General features: G+C 41.2%; 1 protein-coding gene and 1 long non-coding RNA gene across 17 annotated transcripts in view; both read left to right on the forward strand.

Moving 5' to 3' along the window:
• Positions 1-25,851, forward strand: part of dlg2 (discs, large homolog 2 (Drosophila)) — a 216,801-nt gene that overhangs the window by 126,481 nt on the left and 64,469 nt on the right. For 7 of the 16 annotated variants that reach the window (XM_030438659.1, XM_030438669.1, XM_030438668.1 and 4 more), the window contains 2 exons: positions 2,566-2,722; positions 5,450-5,552. In XM_030438659.1, coding sequence (XP_030294519.1) covers positions 2,566-2,722; positions 5,450-5,552 — 260 coding nt within the window. Of the gene's footprint in view, positions 1-2,565; positions 2,723-5,449; positions 5,553-6,912; positions 7,027-7,553; positions 7,599-25,851 lie in introns of all 16 variants that reach the window. The other 9 variants (XM_030438654.1, XM_030438655.1, XM_030438662.1 and 6 more) reach the window with 2 other exon arrangements.
• Positions 24,557-25,851, forward strand: part of LOC115594539 (uncharacterized) — a 3,626-nt gene continuing 2,331 nt past the window's right edge. Inside the window, exon 1 of the long non-coding RNA XR_003986512.1 lies at positions 24,557-25,777. This is a non-coding gene — a long non-coding RNA (uncharacterized LOC115594539). The remainder of the gene's footprint in view (positions 25,778-25,851) is intronic.

A 25,851-nucleotide genomic window follows, 5' to 3' on the forward strand; every position in this document is an offset into this window, starting at 1 on the left:
TGGATATTTTATGTTGATTCATTTAATTTTGATTATTTGATAGATCTTCTTTCCCATCTGGCTTTAATGTGAATCCTCTGTTGACCAACAGTTACATGCAAGTCTGAATGATTGAAAGATCTGTTTAATAGTGAAATAGAAGGAGTTTCAGTGCTGTGTATAAGATATTGTTAAGATTGTCAGTTTGCTACACAGCAAAATAAAGTTTTTTACTGCCTAAACACAACAGTGTTGCTGTTTGCAGTTTGCTGTTTGTAGAATACAAATGACTTAAAAGTTTTTCCTCACTTTTCAATCAAAAATTATTAAATTAAAAAAATGAAAGTAGTGGTAACATAAGGCCTCCTTAAATGTTTTGTGGCTTAGTTGACCTTAAAGGGATAGTTCGGGTTTTTTGAAGTGGGGTCATATAAAGTACATATCTATAGTCGGTCTGTTCCCTACCGTGATCACCGATCAGCGCAGCCTCAGTTTGGAGAAGTAGAGCGCCGCTCCAGCCCAGACGCTCAGCTTTGTAGTGTAGTAACCACCTAAAACAAGGCTCACCTTACAAAATCTACGGAGGTTCTACGGTTGAGAAAATGTAGTGCCAAAAGAAAGGCCGGTCTGACGGCGAAGTAAAGTGGTGTGAATTTTTCCTATACAACGTACACTTGAACTGATATAGATTTTTTAAGGTGAGCCTTGTTTTAGGCGGTTAATTTCACTTTTTCTCTGGACCCCGTTCACTGCAGTACAAAGCTGAGCGTCTGGCTGGAGCAGCTCTCTACTTTTCCAAACTGAGGCTGCGCTGATCGGGGATTACGGTAGGGAACAGATCAACTATAGATATGTGCTTTATATGACCCCACTTCAAAAAACCTGAACTATCCCTTTAAGTTTTTCCTTATCTGAACGGAGAGTCTAAGAATAGGGTTGTTTGAATAGGATGTCATATGATGAACAGATCCGTAGGAAGCAAATTCAGGATTTTGGGCTCAGACATTTCAGCTTTTGCAGGTTGTGATTTGATGTCCATTAGTAGATTGCTTGTATGAACTATAGAGTTAGCCTCATCACGCATGATGTCTCTACTAATATATCTCAAATTATAAATCTTTAAATGTAATTATAAATGTTTCTTATAAACACGAGAGCACAGTCTTACTTTTCCTTTGCAAAACATTTTGATTAAGACAATACTTTTTGTTAATTTGTATAAATCCATACAAAGAATAACTAACTGCTAACTCTAAATGAATGCTTGTTTTTCCAAAGAATGATCATAGACTACGATAGGGTTTATTCACAGACATTGTGCGAGGTAGGATATATATCTGAAAAAGAAACAATTTTCTGTTGTCTCTTTTGCTTTTTGCATGAATGATTCCTTCATCTGGGCCACAGCAGCTTTCTTCAAACTCTTATCCATTTGTAATTTCGACAAAATGTCATTTCAGTCTGTAGGGCGTCAAAACTGCATGGCTGCATGGTCAGAAAATGTTCTTGTCATAGAACTTACAGGGTTGCAAATATGGTTGAAAATTGCTCAGAATCAGGGTGTCTCTGCTCCTTGAGAAATGCTTGAATGTATGCAAATCATCCTGTGGTCATGTCACTAACTACAGGATATGTTGCATTTTATCATAAAACAGCATGTGGTTGTACACGACACTGGCTTGTTTAATCAAGTTGAATCATGGAGTGCTGATGTGTCTTCAAATAGATGGTAGGCTTTGGTCATAGTGAAACACTGTATGGGGTTCTGTCTGGGTAATTGGTGGACCACAATAGACATATGACTAGTAGCTCTGGAGAAAAAAGAGAGAAATGCCTGAAGGAAATGATCATGCATTCACCAACAGATGTCAGTGTGCTGTTTACATTTATAATGTCATTCCTATACCTGGTTGTCTCCTGCAAGGGTTATATGTTGCTGCTTTTAGATGTGTCAGATGTCACTTGATATTGAATATGGCAGGCGAGTGCCAAAATTCAAAATAGTTTGATATCATTGCTGTGTAAATTTGCTAGATGTTACTTCTGTTTGACAATAAAAAGAAATTACCTTTGTCCCCATTCCTACGTTATCTCTTATACTATAGGTACTAATTCAGTGCTATGAGACAAAAATATTTTCATATGGGATGTCTTGAACCAAATCTTCGCAACGTGAGAGTCTGTAACTTAAAGAATACCTCTATTTGATTCTGTATCCTGAAAATATACTGAAGGAGCCAGCATCCTTCAGTATATGTTTGTACTCATTCCATGCATCCTGGTGTGTGTGCATGTGTAAGAAAGAGAAAGAGGGATAGAGGAAGCAAGCCAGTGTGTGTGTTAGCATGTGATGAGCTTCCTTCTCCGTCAGAACTGAATTGGGGACAAGTGATCCAAAGTAGAGCACCATCCCCCTGTGGTCTCCAGTAGTCTTTGAGCTCTGTAGACTGAGCAAAGCATCACTGAGGCTTTTGTCGAAGTACCGAGCAGTTGCTGCCCACCTCTGTGTCATCCATCGCCCAAGCTGAAGATGCTGAAACCCACTGACTCCCCCGAGCTGATGTACTATCTCAACTGTCTGTACAGGGAACCCAGGAAGGTCGTGCTCCACAAAGGCTCCACAGGCCTGGGCTTCAACATAGTGGGCGGTGAAGACGGTGAGGGCATCTTTGTGTCCTTCATCCTAGCAGGAGGGCCTGCTGACCTGAGCGGAGAGCTGAGGCGAGGTGACCAAATCTTATCGGTGAGTGAACCTCCTCAGGCAGATTTTATAGACACACACCTGTGTTGGAAAGCATTCTGTGTCATGAGGTGAAAATTAATAAAATAGCCTTTAATAATGCAAAATGCATGCTCTCTACATCAGATGCAAACATTCTGCTTACCTGTTACAATCTTTATACCAGAATTCACAAAAAGCCCAAGCTGATCAAAACAAAGGCTGATTAGCTTGGTTTCAACAAAATTCCCTCTACATTTAAAATGTCCGTCTCTTGCTAAACCTGTGTCCCTGCATATTAATAGAAAGTGTCATAGTCCCACTGGCCTGGATTCATTTTCAGGGCCAAGAAGCTGGTATTTATTTATTCCTGCAGTATTTCTCAATTACATAGGGAGGTGTAGTGTGTCTGTGGTAGTTAGTAGTAAGTCTATTTCGGGGTTTTAAAGGTGAGTAAACAATTCCCCCAATAATGAAAATTCCGTCATTATCTACTTAGTCCCGTGCCGATGGCATGTCTGATGAAGTTTTGTAGTCAACAACATTTCTGAAACTTCGCAGCAAAACAATGCACTGCAGTATCTGGGAGCTTGTTTTAACATGTAAAAAAACCCCACCTAAACAAAAATGTATACAGATTGTGCAGAATAATCCAAGTCTCCATAAGCCTTTAAATCCATAATTGATTTGAAAACAGAATACTTAAACCCTATATGCATAGTTGAGCGTGTGCACCTTGCTTATGCTTTTAGCTGGCAACTGCAGAGAAAATTCTGGCCTTGAAAAGGGTTTTGACTCTACAACATTGGGGTTTGAAAACTACGTCCGCTACATTGACAGAGAAAAAAAAAAAACGTTTCATGAAATGCTGAGTTTCACTGGAATGGAGCTGCTCTGTAGTCTGGTGGTACAGTGGCAGATACTTCTGTATCTGCTATCAGACAGCAGCAGGGTGAACAGACTGTGGCTGGGTGGGTGTTGTCTTTTTGTGTACCATTTGGGCTCTGTGCAGACATCTCTCTGATGTCACTGATGCTCTGTGGATGGTACCAGTGTTGTTCTGGTGGTTTTAATCACCCGCTGTAGAACCCTACTGTCCTGGGCCCTGATGAACCATGCCAGTTTGTGATGTTTCCAGCCAGGATGCTCTCTAATGCTCCTCTGTAAAAGTTGACCAGAATCTGGCTCTGAAATTTTGCCTCTTTAAGTTTCCGTATTTAGAAAAGACTTTTCTGTGCTTTTTTAACCAGGGTGGTGATGTGTGACGACTAAGATATGTTCTCAGTGATGGTAATTCCAGGGAGCTGTTCGCCTGCTCCACCTCAGCTCCACTGATGTAGACAGGGGTGTGTGTCTTTGCCTCCAGTTTTTTAAAATCAACAATCAGCTCACGATTGTGCTGACGTTGAGCGGTAGATTGTTATCTGTTCACCACTCTGTAAAATTGTTGATTTCCTCCTTATATGAACTCTCATTGTTGTTTATAATGCAGTAGATGGTGGTGGTGGTGTTGTCCTCATACTTCACTATGGAGTTCTCTATAGAGATGACTGGGAGTGCAGTGATGGGTGTACAGTGTGAACAGGAGGGGGCTAAGTACACAGCCCTGGGGCATTCAGGTGTTGCACATTATCTCCAAATAAATCAGTTTCTTTACAATTGTAGGTTTTAGGAACACATCCTGCATTGTTTACAACATTGTTTGTACAACTAATAACAAATTGAATGTATGTAGGATTGCTCACTGAGATGATGAACATCGTCTTCCAGTGGCTGGGAGGAAGTGATTGTTCTGCCTCAATATGGTTCCTTTTAACAGTTCGCCTCCCACACTATTGCCACAATGTGCAACAGATTAGACTGTCTCATTTCATTCTAGGGTTGTTGTTCTATATAACTACACATTGTTAAATCAACATTGAACTGTTCGCCTCAATTTGCAACCAGTCAGAACCTTTGTCTGCCTTGATGAAAGCAGGTAGTTAAGGTGCAGGGTCCTGGTTATGAAATCTAATAACTTCCCCTATCTCTCCCCACATGTTGACCTTGACATTGCTGCATCTATAAACAAACTATTTATATGTCAAATGTTGGCTCTATCTGCACTCACACCTGAGTGTCTTTGGTCTGTAGCCATTGCCACAGCTGAAGTACAGCACATGAACTGGTGTCAGACATAAACGTGTGAAACTGTGTAAATCCTCTTGACTAAAGCAACAGAAACTAAGCCACACTTGGATTTCCCTCTTTGAGATGCCCATTTCAATGTGGCTTAAATGGAGCCCACACTGACAAGTTAGTGTTAATGAGCTGCAATGTATCCTTGGTCGTCAAACTGACCTCTGTCGGTCTTTGGGGCAGTGTCCGGTCCCATTTTGTTGTTCATCTGTGTCCACTATCAAGCTGCTAAATACCTGACGCCTGTGATGACTCCCCCTGTGGTCCGAGTTCTTGGTCCAAACAAACTCTAGGACCACTGGCTCCACAGCTAACTGAGCCATGAGCTTATTACCATACGCTAGCTACATGCAAGTTAGCAAGAGGGCAGCAGTTGTTGTTTGTACTGGTTACCTGCCAACCCTTGGGTTTTTGGAGCTATCTTCAAATTCTGGCCATATTCTACAAATTAACACCTTTAAAGGATGTCATGCAATTGTACTGGTTCAGAATAAAGTATGGCTCATTTATGTTGCAGTTGTCCAATAAAACAGAAATGTCCACGATATATTCCTGTGATTGTTCCCTGTTCAGGTAAATGGCATTGACCTCCGAGGAGCAACACATGAACAAGCTGCAGCGGCACTGAAAGGAGCTGGACAGGTGGTCACCATCATTGCCCAGTACAGACCTGAAGGTGACTCCACACAAACATACACAGGACAATGCTTAGGCATGTCTCCTCTACCAACTGAGTGATATGGTTATAATCAGGCCAAGGCATGGCTCACCATGTGCTTCACTGCTAACTTTATTCACACATCACTGTCACAACACTTCCAGTATTCAATTCTGTTGAATGTTACATCCCACAGAATTCTCTTTTCAGATATGGTGAAATAAAGAGCTAATAAAATAAAGAAGACCACACTGTATTTGTTGGAAACAGCCCACATACCATATCTAGGACAAAGACAAGTAATATAGGAGCCTAAAAGAATATTTTGATGCCTACTTCCTATACTTTTAGGATTGCTGTCCCTATAAACCTTGCAGGAAAACTGTATTTTGAATGGTTTTACATTAAACATGTTCATTAATTAAAGTGTCAAACATATGAATTAGAGGCAGTGTTTTAAATACTTTATTGGTCTCTGAGGTGGCTCTGCCCCTGTGTTGTGACATCTTCATCAATATGTACCATAGCAGTGAAGTTGGGATCTATGCGGCACAAGAAAGATTGTTCCAGCATGCTTCAACTCGGAGACAGAAATCTCGTTCTTAAACTGGGAAACAATGCAAGGTCACTTTTCATTTCATGGTTTGACATTTTCAGATCCTAAGGATTCTTATGTCGTATCATCACACTGCACATGACTGAAAGCACTGAGGAACTCTAACATGGTTCTCTTTTGGATAAGATTTAAATTAAGTGGTCACTTCTTTTGTCAGGTTTCACCTTCTGAATAAGAGCTCCATGAGCCTCAGTGAGTGTCCTTTAATGGTTTCAGTTTTTCAGGAAGGTATGCACTGTGTTTTTTTTCAGTATTAGTAATAATCAGATATTTGGAAAAAGAAAAAAATATGTGCTTAAGTCTGTAACTGTAGGGGGTGGTAATGGGAAATAATGTTCTTTGAGTTTGTGGGTCTGATTAGTGATTGAGAAGTGTTACAGTATATAAACAGTTCTACATATTTTCTCTTTCTGTGCTATCTTTAAATAGACACAGTTATGTGCCATACATTAAAAATAGTCTTTGTTTTTTTTAAGGCCAAGGACAAATGGTGATTTGAAGTGTTCTTACTGACAGAAAGTTCTAAGTCTGAAAATAGTTCTGAGAGGGAAGTAACATATTATTCAACAAACAAAATTATATTTGTTTTAAACTGGCTTGTGTGTCGCTTTGTCCTTTAGCTTTAGCATGTATATTGTAATAAACCATGCAGGGCATGTTCATGCTAATTCACATGTACCAAAGACTGCCTGCCAACCATCTCTCAGTTAACATGTAGTGGATCAGACAGCTTTGACTGGTGACATGTCTCCTCTGATTAAGGTCAGCAGCAGCACTATCTACTCGAGGGCTGTAGAGACAGTGACTCATGGTCGGAGACCTCTCAATGTCTCAAAGGTGCCAAATTCTTAAAGCGTCCAAGCCCTGGGAGCTCTGGTGGGTGTTTGCATCAAAAGTTTCTATTTCAAGGAATCTTTCTCCTTTATCTAAAACCTAACATTGAAGAAGCTTTATCTGTTGAATCAAGGTTCCTTCATACATTTCTTGATTTAAGCTGAGAATATCAGTCATACCTGAGCCACAATCACTGGCAACAGCTGCCTCAAGAGAGAAGTATTGGTGTTAGATTGCCTTTGCTTCCAAAACATGACCTATTTTTTTAGGATCTTGAAAGCTTTTGCACATTTTATAGTCAGAAGCTCAGGCTGACTTTGCTCAGTCTCACAGTAGACTCTTTAGTAGTGCGGGAAAGATCAATAGGGGAGTGATATGACATGGCATCAATTTTTATCTGAAGCCCTTTGTAATCAAGAAGATGACAAAGAAATCTGTTTCATCGAATGTTCACACCTCACTCATCAAAATCATTGCCTTGTTCCTGTCTGAGGTGACATCTTAGTGCTGACTAACTGGACTCTTGAGCCCTCTAGGACTAACCACTACTTTCTCTTCTTACCCATCAGAACTTGCCCTATGCTCACCACAACGGGCCCACTCTCCTGCACCAGGTTTGTGCCATGTGCAACCTGTGGCTGCTCTGAGCTTTAGCATGATCAACTAGGGTTCCTCTAACTGAAGGGTCATTGAGTGAATGTGACCACAGACAGTCCATTCATACCTCTTCACCGAGCATTAAAGCACACTTATCCTTTCCGCTCCTAATCTGATTGACTCTTACTCCTCCACTGTACGTGCACTTTTGATACCCTCCTGACTTTACCTTTTGTTTCTGTGTTCCCAGGTCATGACCCTTCCAAAAGTGTCTTTTCTTTTTCCTCTTTGGAAATGTATTTAAAATGATGTGCTTTCCTTAAGATTGGTGTGATATTATCATCAGTACATGCCGAAACTTACACATGGTTACTCTTCTATCTCAACTCAATGTAATTACTTCAAAGTATTTATTTTGCATCTTTACATACCTGCGATTTGAGGAACAGTTCAACCAAAAATGAGAATTCCGTCATTATCTTGAATATAACCATATACCCTAACACTTTATTCAATTATGTTGAATTTCAATGGAGTGAAGTGATGTGATTTATTAATTAATACAAATTATGAGACGGTCTTGATCGGTGATAAAAGGCTTGCATTTAACCGAGTGCGACTGCTTTGGTTTTTCCAGATAGATGAAGTACAAAAATACATCAGAAATAAAGTAAAAATGTATACACACATATATACACATATATACACACATACATATATATATATATATATACATATATATATATATGTATGTGTGTATGTGTGTATATATGTGTATATATATGTGTGTGTATACATTTTTACTTTATTTCTGATGTATTTTTGTGTATACATATATACACATATATATATATATTTATATATATATATATACATATATACATATATATACATATATACATATATATACTAGGGCTGTCAAACGATTAATTTTTTTTAATCGCGATTAATCGCATTTTGTCCATAGTTAACTCGCGATTAATCGCAAATTAATCGCAATTTTTTTGGCACATTTTTTTCTGTTCTAAATGTACCTTGATGTATTTTTTAATGTTCTTAATACTTTTAACAACATAAGAAAGGGCAAATATGCTTGCATTATGAACATTTTTGGCGGGGGGGGGGGCTCTCTGCATCTGCCCTGTGTTTGGCTTGCAAGTGATATTTGAGACTCAATGTACTTCGATGGTAACTCATTTCATGTAGATAGTACATGCAGATAACTTTTGTCCTATCGACCGAACCATCTGGCAGTGTTTCGAAAGTAGTTTGCCGTTCATACCGTAAATGACCAAATAATATATGGGTTTCAATTATCCACAGGGTCCCTTTAAACGCCGGTGCAGATGTATATTTTGGTAAATAACCGCTGGTTCCAAATAAATGTCGGGTCTAATTTTTTATTTTTTAAAAAATGAAGGAAGAAGAGGTGTCCACTGACACTGCACGTTTGTCTTCTTCGCCTTTTTCACGCAGTGTGCTGCTTTCTGTCAGTCAGTATCACACTGATGATCGCCATGGCTCCGGTGCAGCAAAACAATAAAAAGTACCTCTTGAAATTCAAACTTTCTGTTAAAATATGCAGAGGAAAACTCGGGAGAAGCAGCCGCTAGACGTTTCTCTGTCGACCAGAAGAGAGTGAGAGAAACGGAGCTTGAGCGTCTGTCCGAGGAGGACATCAACAGGGCCAGGCTGCCTGCTGGAGGGAGGAAGAAGGCTAGCGAGGAGCCTGAGATAAACATGCGGGGATGAGTTATCAGCAAACGGGCACGCCACGAGAGAGTGTCCCGCAGAATGATCAGGAAGATGGAGAAACAAATGTCCGCCACCGTGAGTGACAGCAGAGATGAGGAGTTTGCAGCGAGTGCTGGTTGGCTGAATCGTTTCCTCCGCGCAACAACTTCACTTACAGGAGGATGCCAGAGAATTCACCGAGAAGCTGGAGAAGTTTGTAATGTTTTCATCCAGGATTATTGTGAGGAAGGAATTAAACGCCTGTCTCAAATTGCCTTTTGGTCTGTTAAGTGATTGAAACAACTAAACCCCCCGGCTATTATTTGGTATTTTACGGTAAGTCCTTTCTCCATTTCCTCATTTTCAGTCCACCTTGTTTTTCCCGAACCCCCAACCCAGCTGCATCTTCTTCTGATTCCCTTTCTGCCACCCTCTGGATCAAGACTACAGGTGCCACTGACGGCCGTAAATCTTTCAATGCGCGTTTTGTTTTTTGTTTTTTTATACCGAGCGTTAATCGCGCGTTAAAAAAATTAACGGCGTTAAGAGGATGTTGCGTTAACGCGTTATTAACTGTCAAAGTTAACGCGTTATTAACGCGTTAACTTTGACCGCCCTAATATATACATATACATATATATACATATATATATATATATATATATATATATATATATATATATATATATATGTATATATATACATATATATATACACATATATATATATATATACACATAAATATATATATACACATATATATACACACACCGCGGAACGTTTCTCACTGGAAGAGTTTCAGGGGTACCGATTATACTGGAGCATCAACTAACGTTCGTGACTTCAGACAACAACAATGAACGAAGAAGCAGATGAGACTGCTTTGGTTGGCCCCGTGGATGGGGAATTTTGTTTTCAAAAGTGGACGGATGGCAGCGTAGATAAGAGCATGCTATTGCTGCACTTTATGGCAAAAATTGCATTGATCGAGGCAGTGTTTAGCTCAGTGGGTAGAGCGCACGTCCCATGTGCCGAGGCTCTGCAGCGGACCCAGGTTCGACTCCCGGCCTGGGTCCGTTTGCTGCGTGTCACTTCCCCTCTCTCTCTCCCTGTTTCCTGTCATATCTTCAGCTGTTCTGTCAATAAAGCCATAAAAGGCCAAAAAAATATTAAAAAATTGCACTGGTCTGTTGGTCTTGAAAAAACAAAAACAATGTTTTGTTGCTTAAGCTTCTGTATTCAGTCATTATTCAATGGTATACTAAAATCCATGTGAAAAAAATTGCTTCTCACTGTTCTCAGGTCAAATATTTATATGCGATTAAAATGCGATTAATTTTGATGAATTAATTACAAAGCCTCTGATTAATTCGATTAATTTTTTTAATCGAGTCCCGGCCCTAATATATACATATATATACATATACATACATATATATATATATATACATATATACACAAATATATAATTTGTTTTCTCCGTCAAAAGAACAGTAGTAGTTCTAGTTACTTTATTTTGCAAAAGTCAATTTTGATTTCTCGGATATTGTCAGCTGATATGAAAAATGCTCTGAATATCGTAATTAATAATGATAATAATAATAATAATAATAATAATGGCTTTTTATCCACTCAGATTTGAACTTAATTTCATTTAAAAGGGAATTTAAAAAGCCTTAAATTTGACTTCCGGTGGCGCCATGTTGTAGACGGTAGCGGGGAAAGTAACTCTGAAGATAACCAATTAAGACTAGCTATTAAAACGGCAAAAACGGCAGAAAGATCGCAATTCGGGAAAATAAGTCAACAAACAAAGTTGGTGGAAAATATGGTAAAGATAGGGAAGCTTGGAGAGGAGGACGGGGCAAAGAAAAGTGAGACCGGGTCGGCGGAGGGAGTGAGCCCAGAGACGGAGCGGCGAGAGTCAGCTAGCAGCGAACATGACTCGGTCATATTAATGGAGCTGCGCAAACTAAGACAGGAGCATGCTGAAGCAGCAAGTGACAACAAGAGAGCCATGGCGAGACTCGAGACGAACATGAAGGAGCTGATGGAAAGAACAGCATCCCTGGAGCAAAGAGCGGGGCACATGGAAGAAAGAATTGGAAATACAGAGGACAGGGCGACACGGCTGGAGCGCTCCGCTGCTTTCCTACTCCAGCAAACGGCAAAACTATCTGTTAAGTGCGATGACTTGGAGTCAAGAATGAGACGCAACAATATACGGATTCACGGCATCCCAGAGGGCGCAGAGAAGAACGATACCATAGACTTCATAACGGGACTTATTAAGTCCAAAATCCAGATCGCAGACGACATGGAAATACGCATCGAGAGGGCGCATCGGTCACTGGTGGCTAAACCCAAGGACAGCGCGGCTCCACCGAGAGCGATCATTGTGCGCTTTTTGGATTACAAAGTTAAGGAATATGTGATACGCCAAGCATGGAAACAGAAGACTACATACGAGGGACAAACCATCTACTTTAATCAAGACTACACGACGGAGGTCCAGAAGAAGAGGAAACAGGTGAGGGACGTCATCAAAAAATTGAAGGAGAAAAACGTGAAGGCACAGTCCCCCTACCCAGCCCAGCTGAAAATGTTTTTGGACTCAGGGACAAAGACATTTGCCACACTAGCGGAAGCAGCGCCTATGTTAAAGGACATGGGGATTAATCTTGACGAAGACAGGATGGAGAGGCTGCAGAGAGCAATGACGCAGAGCAGCTGGACCACGGCGACAGGACGGAGAGGGAGGCGGAGATGGCCCCACATCACAGAAGAAGACGTACATGCCCTTATGGAGTAAATTCAACACCTCTACTGATACCGTAAGAACAAACAAACAAAAAAAATAAATAAATAATAAAAAAATAAAGAAAAAAAGAAAAAATAAAGAAAAAAGGTTAGGTGTTGTAATGAATAGGTAAGAAGAGGGATTCATCCTCATATCTGCCTTCACTACAAGGTCTGGTGAACATGAAAGAAAAGCTAGTTCAAGCACTAGTTGTTCAACTGACAGAAATATTGGTTTTATGAAGAGTGAATTTAAAACTTTGAGTTCTTAACAACCTTAGGTTGTGATTGCAGACAGTGCTTCTCCCCAGAGAGAAAACGCCACGACTCTCTGAAGATGGGACTTTTGGAAGACACACGTTCATGTTCAGGTTTTACAGTGTTCCTGGTTCTGATGGAGATGTACTGTTTTTGTTTTCTTTATTATGCAAGGTTTTATGCAGTTTCTTTCTTTTGTGTAAGGTGTAGAGCTTGTGGGTCTCATTGGATAATAATATGAATAAGCTTAATTTTGTGTCATACAATGTACATGGTTTAAATCATCCCATTAAGAGGAAAAAGATACTGAGTCAACTGAAAAAATTACAATGTTCAATAGCTTTACTTCAAGAGACTCATTTGACAGACACTGAACATAAGAAATTAAAAAGGGAATGGGTGAACCAGGTATTTTATGCCTCATATGGCAAAAGGAGAGGGGTAGCTATTTTAATTGGTAAAGGTACACCAATTAAGGTTGAAAAAGAGATCAAAGATACTACTGGACGATATGTAATGATTGTAGGATCTGTAGGAGACATGATTATCTCGATACTAAATGTATATGCCCCAAATGAGGAGAAAGAGACATTTTTTAAACACCTGGCTAAAATAATAACAAGTGAAGCAAAGGGGATGGTGCTGATGGGGGGAGATTTTAACGCAATACAAAATGGCAGATTAGACAGGTTTCCCCCAGATCAGGGACCAAGCACAAGAAAATCTACAGTGTTGAATAATATGACTAAAGAGCTCGGTCTTACTGATCCATGGAGGGATAACAATCCAAAGAGGAGAGACTATACATTTTATTCAAATCCGCATGGTAGCTATTCAAGGATAGATTTTTTTTTATGTATCACAACAACATATACACAAAGTATTGAAAAGTGGAATAGAAAATATTACTATAAGTGACCATGCACCTGTTACCCTGACCATAGATTTAGGTAATGAGCACCCTTTCAGATATTGGAGGATGAATGTATCCATTCTGTCGAGTGAAAGTGTAGTAAAAGAAATAAAGCAGAATTTAAAGGAGTATTATCAAATAAATGATAACGGTGAGGTAACCCCATCGATATTATGGGAAGCAGGGAAAGCAGTGATACGAGGGAAAATAATAGAAATATCATCTCGATTAAAGAAAGCTCGACTAAAAAAGCAAAATGAATTGGAGAATAAGATTAAAGAATTGGAGATGGAACATAAAAGAACGTCAGATGAATCCATATTTCGTGATTTAAAAACAACCAGAGAGAAGTTAGATGAGCTCTTAACATTTAAAGCAGAAGGATCTCTACGTTTTACAAGCCAGAGATACTACGAAATGGGTAATAGAGCTAGTCGCCTATTAGCATTCCAACTTAGAAAGGCCCAAACAAATAGAATAATATCAAAAATAAAACATCCCACATCTAAACATATGGCTGTAAAACCTAAAGAAATTGCAGAGGCCTTTGCGGAGTATTATAAGGGCTTGTATGATGACTCTGAATCTGACCACAATGATAAGGACACAAAAGCCTTTCTTGAAAAAATTAATTTAACAACTCTGTCAAGTGAAGAGGCATCTGAAATGACTCGCCCAGTTTCTACACAGGAAATAGTGGACACTATAAAAACTCTAAAAAATAATAAATCACCTGGGACTGATGGATTTCCAGGAGAGTTTTACAAAAGTTTTAGAGAGGAGATAACACCTGTGCTATGTAAAGTATTTAACTATACCCTAACATCTGGGGAGCCACCTAAGTCATGGTCAGAGGCCATCATATCAGTCTTGCATAAAGAAGGGAAAGATCCAACTCTGTGTGAAGGATATAGACCTGTAAGTCTACTCTGCAATGATTTGAAGATCCTTACAAGCATAATGGCAAAACGAATACAAAAATACATAACTAAACTAATCAAAATAGATCAAACAGGGTTCATTCCTGGTAGGCAGGGAGCAAACAACATTAGAAGAATATTAAACATTATTTCAAGTGCCAAATACAAATGCCAGACTTCTATGATGCTCAGTCTGGATGCCCAGAAGGCTTTCGACAGGGTGAAATGGAGCTTTTTGTACCAGGCTCTATCAGCTTTTGGATTTCCCCATAATTTTATAGAATGGGTAAAAATAATTTACAAAGACCCCAAATCACGGATCAGAATTAATGGATGTTGCTGAGACTTCTTCCTCCTCAAAAGAGGAGTCAGACAAGGGGATTGTTTGAGTCCACTGTTATTCGCTTTAAGTATTGAACCATTGGCCGAATCAATAAGACAAAACAATCAAATATTGGGAATAAGGGATGAAGGGGGGGTGGAACATAAAATATCATTGTTTGCAGATGATTTATTAATACTTTTAAATGACCCATCCCTTTCGATTTCAGCCCTTTTGGAAAGTCTGGGAGAATACGGAAAAATTTCAGGATATTTGACTAATGAAAGCAAATCGGTCGCTATGATGATCTCAGGTAAATGTCCAGCAGAGATAAAAGAAAAGGTGGGGTTTAAATGGACTGACAAAGGGTTTAGATATCTGGGTGTTATTATTACTCCTAATGTTTCACAGTTATATGATGCAAATTATGGAAAACTGATAAAGGAAATTAAAAAAGACTTGGATAGATGGACGATTTTACCCCTGACTCTCAGTGGGAGGGTAGAAACAATTAGAATGAATATCTTGCCAAGACTATTGTTCCTGTTTCAGTCACTTCCCGTTATGATTTCGGGCTCCACCTTTAAAATGCTGGACAAAAGAATGACAAAATTTCTATGGCAAAACAAAAAAGCAAGAATTAAATATAAGACACTTTTAGCCCCCCAAAATAAGGGAGGGCTAAATTTACCAAACCTAAGGAACTATTATTGGGCCGCTCAACTTAGAGCTCTTATATTATGGATAACTAAAGACAAAGATGCAATATGGGTGGAGATGGAGCAGAGGGCCTGTCCTACTATGTCTTTGGAGTCACTACCATTTGTAACCAGATCGATACAAAAGAAGCTTAAAATTAAAAATGAGCTAATTATAGAAACAATGAAAATATGGTCGACAATACAAAAGAAATTAAATATATCAAACTCGGTAAGCAAAGCGACAAAAATAGCCAAAAACCCAGACTTTGTACCATGTACTATGGATGTAGGATTTGAGAAATGGACTAACAAAGGGTTAATATATATGGCACAACTTTTTACAGGGCAAATTTTGAAATCATTTGAACAACTCAAGCAGGAATTTAATTTACCAAATAATGATTTTTATAAATATTTGCAATTGAGACATTACCTCCAGAAACGTAGTGAATCGGAAAAAATATTCAAAGAACCAACCAAAGTTGAAGAACTGCTCATGTCATTAACAGAGGAAGAGCCAAAAAAAGGGCTGATTTCAAAAATATATAAAGCACTACAATATGAATCTAATGACAATAATATGGATGTTAAAGAAAGATGGGAATTGGAAGCAAATGTAATAATAACGGATGATGAGTGGGAGGAATCGTTCAGGTCTGGGCATAAACTAACTAACAGTCCAACATGGAGGGAGTTTGATTGGAAAGTGAAGATGCGTTACTTTAACACCCCATCTGTTACCGCAAAATATAGTAAAACATCAGATTTATGTTGGAGGAACTGTGACATGGTGGGTGACTTCACTCATATATTTTGGGACTGCCCAAAGATCATAGACTTTTGGAAATGTGTGAAAATAGAAATAAAAAGAATTCTGGGTATTGATCTACATCTGGACTTAACCCTGTCTATAATTGGAATATTGCCCGAGGACTTGATAGACAGAGATAGTAGATACTTATTGAGAGTCCTGCTTTTGATAGCAAAGAAAATAATCACAATCAATTGGTTGAAGCCACATCCCCCCAACATAATGCAATGGACAGACAGAGTGAAAAAGGTTTTTATTATGGAAAAAACTACAGCAAGGCTACAACTGAAACTAGAAAGATTTGAGAGAAGATGGAAACCGATAATGCAAGCGATACCTGAGCTCTAAACACCTTTTTTTTTTTTTTTTTTTTTTTTTTTTATATACATAAATTGTATTTATTTTATTCACATATGTTGTGTTTTGGTTGTTTTATTATGTATTATTGTTTTTATTTAATTATTTATTTATTTTTCCAATTTTGCGTCAACACTTGTTTTGGTTTTGCAAGTACACTTATGTATTAGATATTGTATGTATATGACTAAAGTTAATAGAATATGGTTTGAGTGGATTTTAAACTGAGGCGAGTATGATTACTGTACTTCTTCATGTGTTTTACCTTGATGATAACAATAAAAAGTTCAAAAAAAAAAAAAAAGCCTTAAATTTAACTTGTTTATATATGATCCTGTTTAAGGAAGATTTGCAATTTTTCTTTTCGGTTCAGAGTTCATTCTGGAGCTTAGCTTTCAGTTAAAAGTGAAAAACGGCAAATACTCTACAATACCTGTTGGCTGCCTGGCCTTCAGCAGGTGTTTTATAGTCGTAGAGGTGTGTTTTGGAGAAAAGACGATACTTGGTGCTCTTTTACTGTTAACTGAAGAATTTCTTTGTGTAGACAAAATGTCTTATTTATATAAGAAGAATTTAGTTTCTTCTGGTTTTCCTGCGTGCGATCCATGTTTGGTTTGAGCACCCGAATGATCCTAGGAGCCATGTTGTCCGGGGCTTAATGCCCCTGGTAGGGTCTCCCAAGGCAAACAGGTCCTAGGTGACGGGTCAGACTAAGATCGGTTCACTCACCCCTGATGACAGAAAGAACAACGAGGACGTGCACGTCGCCCGGATCGGCGTCACCGGGGCCCCACTCTGGAGCCAGGCCTGGGGTTGGGCTCACCACTCGCGGGAGGGTTCAGAAGGGGCCGGTGCAGTGGGATATGGGTGGCAGTCGTGGGCGGGGGCCCCAGTGGCCCAATCCCCGGATGGTGACTCAAGCCATGGGGACATGGAATGTCACCTCGCTGGGGGGGAAAGAGCCTGAGCTGGTGCGGGAGGTCGAGCGGTACCGGCTAGAAATAGTCGGGCTCACCTCCACGCACAGTCTGGGCTCTGGAACCCAACTCCTTGAGAGAGGCTGGACTCTCTTCTACTCTGGAGTTGCCCGCGGTGAGAGGCGGCGAGCTGGTGTGGGCTTGCTTATAGCCCCCCAGCTCAGCCGCCATGTGTTGGAGTTCTCCCCGGTGAACGAGAGGGTCGTTTCCCTGCGCCTTCGGGTCAGGGATAGGACTCTCACCGTTGTCTCGGCTTATGGGCCGAACAGCGGTGCAGAGTACCCGGCCTTCTTGGAGTCCCTGGGAGGGGTACTGGAGAGTGCTCCAACCGGGGACTCCGTCGTTCTCCTGGGGGACTTCAACGCCCACGTGGGCAGTGACAGTGTTACCTGGAGGGGTGTGATTGGGAGGAACGGCCTCCCCGATCTGAACCCGAGTGGTGTTTTGTTACTGGACTTCTGTGCTAGTCACAGTTTGTCCATAACGAACACCATGTTCAAGCATAAGGGTGTCCATATGTGCACGTGGCACCAGGACACCCTAGGCCGGAGATCAATGATCGACTTTGTGGTCGTGTCATCTGACCTCCGGCCATATGGCTTGGACACTTGGGTGAAGAGAGGGGCTGAGCTGTCAACTGATCACCACCTGGTGGTGAGTTGGATCCGCTGGCGGCAGAGGAAGCCGGACAGACCTGGCAGACCCAAACGTATCGTGAGGGTCTGCTGGGAACGTCTGGCAGAACCCTCTGCCAGGGAGATCTTTAACTCCTACCTCCGGGAGAGCTTTGACCAGATCCCAAGGGAGGCTAGTGACATTGAGTCCGAATGGACCATGTTCTCCACTTCCATTGTTGACGCGGCTGTCCGGAGCTGTGGCCGTAAGGTCTCCGGTGCCTGTCGCGGCGGCAGTCCTCGAACCCGGTGGTGGACCCCGGAAGTAAGGGTTGCTGTCAAGCTGAAGAAGGAGTCCTACCGAGCCTGGCTGGCCCGGGGGACTCCTGAGGCAGCTGACGGGTACCGGCAGGCCAAGCATGCGGCAGCACAGGCAGTCTCGGAAGCAAAAACTCGGGTCTGAGAAGAGTTTGGGGAGGCCATGGAGGAGGACTACCGGTCGGCCTCGAAGAAATTCTGGCAAACCATCCGGCGCCTCAGGAGGGGGAAGCAGTCCTCCACCAACACTGTTTACAGTGGAGGTGGGCAGCTGTTGACCTCGACTGGGGATATCGTCGAGCGGTGGAAGGAATACTTCGAGGATCTCCTCAATCCCACTGACACGCCTTCCATAGAGGAAGCAGAGGCTGGGGACTCAGAGGTTGACCCATCCATCACCCAAGCCGAAGTCACTGAGATAGTTCGGAAGCTCCTCAGTGGCAAAGCACCGGGGGTGGATGAGATCCGCCCTGAGTACCTCAAGTCTCTGGATGTTGTGGGGCTGTCTTGGCTGACACGTCTCTGCAGCGTCGCGTGGCAGTCGGGGACAGTGCCTCTGGACTGGCAGACCGGGGTGGTGGTCCCCCTATTTAAAAAGGGGGACCGGAGGGTGTGTTCCAACTATCGGGGGATCACACTCCTCAGCCTCCCTGGGAAAGAATTCGGCAGATAGTCGAACCTCGGATTCAGGAGGAACAATGCGGTTTTCGTCCTGGCCGTGGAACACTGGACCAGCTTTATACCCTCCGCAGGGTGCTCGAGGGTTCATGGGAGTTTGCCCAACCAGTCCACATGTGTTTTGTCGACTTGGAGAAGGCATTCGACCGTGTCCCTCGTGGCATTCTGTGGGAGGTGCTCCAGGAGTACGGGGTCGGAGGCCCTCTGTTAAGGGCTGTACGGTCCCTGTACGACCGGAGCAGGAGCTTGGTTCGCATTGCCGGCAGTAAGTCAGACCTGTTCCCAGTGCATGTTGGACTCCGGCAGGGCTGCCCTTTGTCACCGGTTCTGTTCATTATTTTTATGGACAGAATTTCTAGGCGCAGCCACGGGCCGGAGGGGATCTGGTTCGGGAGCCACTGGATCTCATCTCTGCTTTTCGCGGATGATGTGGTCTTGTTGGCTCCTTTGAGCCAGGATCGGTGCAGCGGCCACAGTAATGCGGTCGTTGTATCGGTCTGTCGTGGTAAAGAGATTTACCAGTCAATCTACGTTCCGACCCTCACCTATGGCCATGAACTTTGGGTCATGACCGAAAGAATAAGATCCCGGATACAAGCGGCCGAAATGAGTTTCCTCCGCAGGGTGGCAGGGCGCTCCCTTAGAGATAGGGTGAAGAGCTCTGTCACCCGGGAGGAGCTCGGAGTAGAGCCGCTGCTCCTCCACATCGAGAGGAGCCAGCTGAGGTGGCTCGGGCATCTGTTTTGGATGCCCCCGGGACGCCTCCCTCGGGAGGTGTTCCTGGCATGTCCCGCTGGGAGGAGACCCCGGGGAAGACCCAGGACACGCTGGTGTGACTATGTCACTCAGCTGGCCTGGGAACGCCTTGGGATCCTCCCGGAAGAGCTGGAGGCAGTGTCCGGGGAGAGGGAAGTCTGGGTGTCCCTGCTCAGGCAGCTGCCCCCGCGACCCGGCCCCGGATAAGCAGACGATAATGGATGGATGGCATTTAGATGAGGCTTATTCAAGTTAGCTTATCTTCTTGCTTTATGAAGTTTGACAGCAAGTGGTCTGTTTTTGTTATTTTCAGGGGTGCAAACTATGAATTTATATCTATTTATACACTTATTGTGACAGCGTAGGCCTGTAAACATGGGAAACATCATGGAGTATATGTTTTCTTGTATTACACTGAGTCACACATACTGTACACTCTTGGAATGTGTGAAGCCAATAATCATCTTTTCCTCCCTTATGTGTCTCTTAGTTGTTGATTTGATACATCTCATTTTGTATGATCAGATATACATAAAGTAAAATGAAAGGAGTTGACATGTTAGAGTTGTCACATAGACTGATAAAGCATGCACCGGTTTAAAAACAGTTAACCTGTGTGGCACTTGTCCCCGCCCCTGCGCTGTTTAAGAGCATCCACAGGAGAGAGAGAGGTGGTTCCCTTTCTCTACTCTGTGTTGCATTTGGCACAGAGTTGGACTGTGTCTAGAGAACAGAGAGAAGGAGCACAAGGGGGACATGTAAAAAGAAAGAGATAACAGCAGTAGAAGAAAGAATATCAACCTGATGTGCAGAGAGGTATGTGAGACATATCGAATTGTCATGAAAAACAAAAGAGAGATAAGGTTAAATCCCATAATGTAGAAATTTCTTTTTTTCGGAAAAAATGTGATTGTGATTTTGCATTTTGATTTAGATGATTGTCTAATGACTGAGGGTATTTCCCCATTTTTAGTTACCTTGGTTCACATGTATCAGCTCAGCTTTTATTTCTTTAGTAGTCTAACTCATAGATGATGAAGTAGCACATCAGTATCAGAGGAAGAAGAAAGAGTTTAAAGGAAGTGCAGCAGTTGCCACTGGTCTCGAGTCATCTCAAAGATAAGCCAGTCATGCCTTAAGCAAGCTTTTTTTCCATCCATTCTGTAACTGTACTGCCTTGTCAACAGAGTGGTCGGTTTTCAAATCATGACATCCTCTTTTTTTTTGCCAGGAGCAATTCAGTTCATGGCTTCAGAAAACACAGACTGGATGTGTGTCATATGAAATGCACCATACAAACAAACTAAATAATACAAATCAAAATAATTGATGATGTAGGTTTGAGTTATTCGATACATACAGTCTAGGATTTATTGCTAGATGATTGTGGAGGTGCTGATATGCTGTCACTGGTGATCACACTTAGACTATGTGAAGCAGTGGCTTGAATTGGCTCAAATCTGCAGTCTGGAGTTTTGAGAAAAAAGTGGACATAATATTTAAATATATGTTTAAATGACAGAATATTTAAATGATACAGCTCCCAGGTCCCTCCTCCTTTATCTCTGCAGCGCTGCAGCCCTGCCTTCAAAGCTCCTCCCCACAGAGGAGCCTGCCGTGCAGGAGTAGGCTTTTAACCATGGTAACAGAGGAAGCCAGATAACCAAGAGTGCCTCATGCCGATCACTGTATATATCCCGAGTAACAGCCACTATCGCATCTATCACTATCACATCGCTGTAGACGAAGTTACCAGCTAATTATTACCTGGTGCAACCTTTTTTTCTCTGAGGCACAATTAGGATTATTTCTCTAAACCAATTCAACCACTTCAGAGCGTCCTGAACACAAACATTATCATAACTGCCCGGTCACTTGAAATACACTTTTGCTAACCAGTAGCCATGAACACAAAGCTAAACACCGGAGATAGCGTGCAAGCTAACAAGCTAGATTTAGCAACAAGCTACGTAGCTCGACTGCAACATCGTACGGCCATATGCACTATTGTGTGTATTACTGTAACCGCAGCCACCATAGCCTTGTGGTTAAAACACAGAATGAAACATATATCAAGCAGGGGTCTTTAACTGTCCAGCAGAAAAGCTGCTAACTCTGCGTCGCTCTTGAGTCCTTACAAATCCCACAGCTCCCTCCAACTCTGAAATGACGCTCCTATATTTATTCTTGTTTTCTCTCTGGCTCTGTCCAATTCTTTGTTTTTACACTGCTTTTCTTCGTCAGTCTACTTATTTCTTCTCTTTGACGTGGGCAATGGTGGGGCATTCTCCGGCTCTGTTGCTGTTGTCTGTTCTCCGCCATTGTTTACAGTGGGTAAGAGCAGGCACTGCGCCTGCGCAGGGAAGGGGCACTGCCGAATACGCACGTGAGGGAGGGGGCTGCCAGCAGCTATGCACGAGAGTGATTGACACTTCTCCCCTTGGCTCTGATTGGTTGTATTTAGCCTGGAGCGGTCGATCCTTGCAAATCAAATTACAGCCACTGGGTGGAGCCACGGACAGTGGATTTTTACACAACTTATTCTACTCTCAGATCATAATGACAATTTCAGCAAATATAACCAAAAAATTGTTACAGGCTACAGCTTTAAATTGTGTTAGTATAGCATCTGTGGAGTGATTTCGTGTCACCAGTATGGAAGCACATGGGGGACATTATTAAAGTGATAATGTAAATTTAAAAAGTAATTCTGCAATTGTATTTTCTACATATGTGTGCATTGTTTGAGTAAACATTTAAATGAAAATGCAAAACTTATATTATAATTATCATTTTATAAAGTCCCCTATGGGCTTCAATACACCATCGTAAGGAAGTATGTATTCCTATGGAAAAGTGGGAGGTTAAGTAGCTTTTTCATGGATGGCCAAATGAGGCTGTGTTTGAAGGTGGGACGTCAGGGATATTTAGGTTTGTTGGGAGTCCGATATGTGTGACTGTACAGTTATTTTTTCATTTTGACATACTGTATTAACACAATGGACCTAAATCACAAAAAAGCATAAAATCCAAGTAGGAAAAAGTTTTGTTTTTTTTTTAATGTGAAAACCAGTAAAAAAAAAAAAAAAAAAACATGTTAAGAATATGTTTAACGAACCATTTTTATTACTTATAATGTTAATTAATAATTACAAAGATAAATTGTTGTTTGCTAACTTTGTGCATACGTGTTTGAAATTTACAAAGTTATATGTAACTATTAACATTTAAATGCAGGCAATGCCTCAAGCTCAGGGCTCCCTCAGCTCCTGCCTGCCTGCTCCAGGTTCAGCCATCTCCTCATTGTTTTGAGTCATTGAATAAAAAAAACGACTCCACTACACACAAAAGACACTACACCAAACACTACATAACACACTAACTATACACTCCAAACACATTAAATGTCACAAATCTCTCAACTCTCAAAAATCGCTATCTGTCACTAGCCCTTTTTAGATAGAAAGGCGTAATATTCCTCCTTTTCCAAAGCTGCCTCTGAGGTAGGCGTAAACATGTGACGTGACACGAAGCTCGAAGTTGGGCTGTGAACAATGACGTCGAATTTGACTTCAAAATAAGAGCTTTACATTGCACCCCATTGGAGTTTAGAACTGGGTTCTTAGCGGGAGGCTTTTAGTGTGAAAGTAGCGACTGTTCTTAGCTTGCCGACAAAACAACAAGCTAACACAACCAAAAGGCTACAGAGACTGAGGAGACGCTAGCATCTCCTGGATCTCAGCGGCTGTCCAGTTGCTCATCTTGATGTCCGTGGATGAAATGATGGACTGACTGCTGTGATCAGCTGTTTCTTGGTTTTAAAACTCCCCGGCTGTGGGTCACACAACAGTGCAGGTCATTGACACCTCCGCCCACCTCACGCAGGGGCCGGCACATTGCCGCCTCTGATTTAGGTAGCAGACAAGGCGGAAATGAGTGTACCCTCCTAGGCGTAAAATCGGCGGACAAAAACAGACCCCCAATTTGCCAGCCTCTGTCTAAAACCGCGGACCGAGCCGCCAAAAGGACGGGCAAATTGGCGGCTTGGTGTCCTGTCTAAAAATGGCTACTGTCTCTAGCCCTTTTTAGATAGAAAAGGTGGCACATGTGCTCCAAGGTAAGGGCGGCAATGTGCCGGCCTGTCTTTCTAGAACGGAGGCATAATATTCCTCCTTTTCCAAAAGCCGCCTCTGAGGTAGGCGTAAACATGTGACGTGAAGCTCGAAGTTGGGCTGTGAACAATGACACCGAATTTGACTTCAAAATAAGAGCTTTACATTGCACCCCATTGGAGTTTAGAACTGGGTTCTTAGCGGAGGGCTTTTAATTTGAAAGTAGCGACCGTTCTTAGCTTGCTGACACAACAACAAGCTAACACAACCAAACAGCTACAGAGACCGAGGAGATGCTAGCATCTCCTGTATTTCAGCGGCTGTCCAGTTGCTCATCTTAATGTCCGCGGATGAAATGATGGACTGACTGCTGTGATCAGCTGTTTCTTGGTTTTAAAACTCCCCGGCTGTGGGTCGCACAACAGTGCAGGTCATTAGGTGCGTTCAAGTTGAACACATATACATACATACATACATACATACATATATATATATATATATATATATATATATATATATATATATATACATATATATATAGATATACACATATATATATATATATATATATATATATATATATATATATATATATGAAATACATTTTTCACTGTAAATTTACAGTAAATTACTGGCTACTAGTTGCATTACTTTCACAGTAATTTTACAGTAATTTATTGTGAATATTTCACAGTAATGTACTGTACATGTTTCACAATAATGTACTGTAAATATTTCACAGTAAAATACAATGCATCTACAGCTGTATACTGTAACTTCACAGTTGCCATGCCCATGGAATTACTGTGATATAGCAGTATGTAGCTGTGGAATTACAGTATCTTGCTGTATGTAAATTACAGCAATTGCCTGTATTTTTACATTTTTATTGTAAAAGTAATGCAACCAGTAGCCAGTAATTTACTGTAAATTTACAACTTAGATAATACTGTAACATATTGCAAATTTGACTTGTTACCTGTGATTTTACCACACAAACATGCTTTGGATTTGCTAAATTAAAAGTCAAAACAAGAACAAAGAAAACAAAGACAATACTCATTTTAATGTTTTAATAATTATAAAACTATCAAATTCAACAATTTACTAGAGCTGTCTCTGAACATAAACATGAACATGAATTTTCATTTTTAAACAGCAGATTCAGCTATTAAGTGCTGATATACCATGATAAACCATCCTCTGTGGTAACACAACAAATTACTGCAAAACTTGAATCGCGCTGCATTGTGGGACCAAGAGGAGACCACAGGTGGATAGGATACCGTTCTCTTTATACATCCATGGTGGATAATGTTACTACCCGACACATACGATAGAAGAGCTCAAAGGTAAGGTTAACATCATTACATATTAGACAGCTTGTCACAACTTATATTAGTTGTGTGAGTTAATGTTAGTAAATGAACGATCTTTGGATCAAGGTAACGTCACTTTATGCTCCACTTTTTTGGCTGTTAAGTCATTTCAGATTTGCCTCACAGAGAAGTAACTTATATCTTTGGAAAGCTGAAATCATGTGTTTTCGTCTATTCGTCTCCACATGTCGTTAGGAGGCATAGTGTGTGAGCTATTTGACCGAGAATACGCGGTGTCTTCGCCTCGAATTCGCTAAAGTCAAAGCTAAAGTAAGCTAACGTTAGCCTCCAGCTGCAGCAATTAAGTCATTACAAAGCCGTTTTTCTCCTCGAAGCTTTGCCTCACAGAGAGGTAAGTTATAGCTTTGGAAAGCTCAAAACACGTGCTTTCATTTGGTGGTCATATCGATGGGAGGGATATGCATGAGTATTTGATTGACTACTAATCTCTTCCAGCTTAAAGTATATGATCTGTCACTAATTGCTCTCCATTCTTTTTCAGAGGCAGTTTAAACAAGGACAGTGATCCCTGGAGCAGGCTGTTGAGGTAAAAATAGCACATACAACTGTGTAAATAATCTGAGAAAATCAAGTGGTTTTCTTTTTTATATTGTACTTTGA

Source organism: Sparus aurata, chromosome 13, assembly GCF_900880675.1.
Source record: "Sparus aurata chromosome 13, fSpaAur1.1, whole genome shotgun sequence".
NCBI classification, from domain to species: domain Eukaryota; kingdom Metazoa; phylum Chordata; class Actinopteri; order Spariformes; family Sparidae; genus Sparus; species Sparus aurata.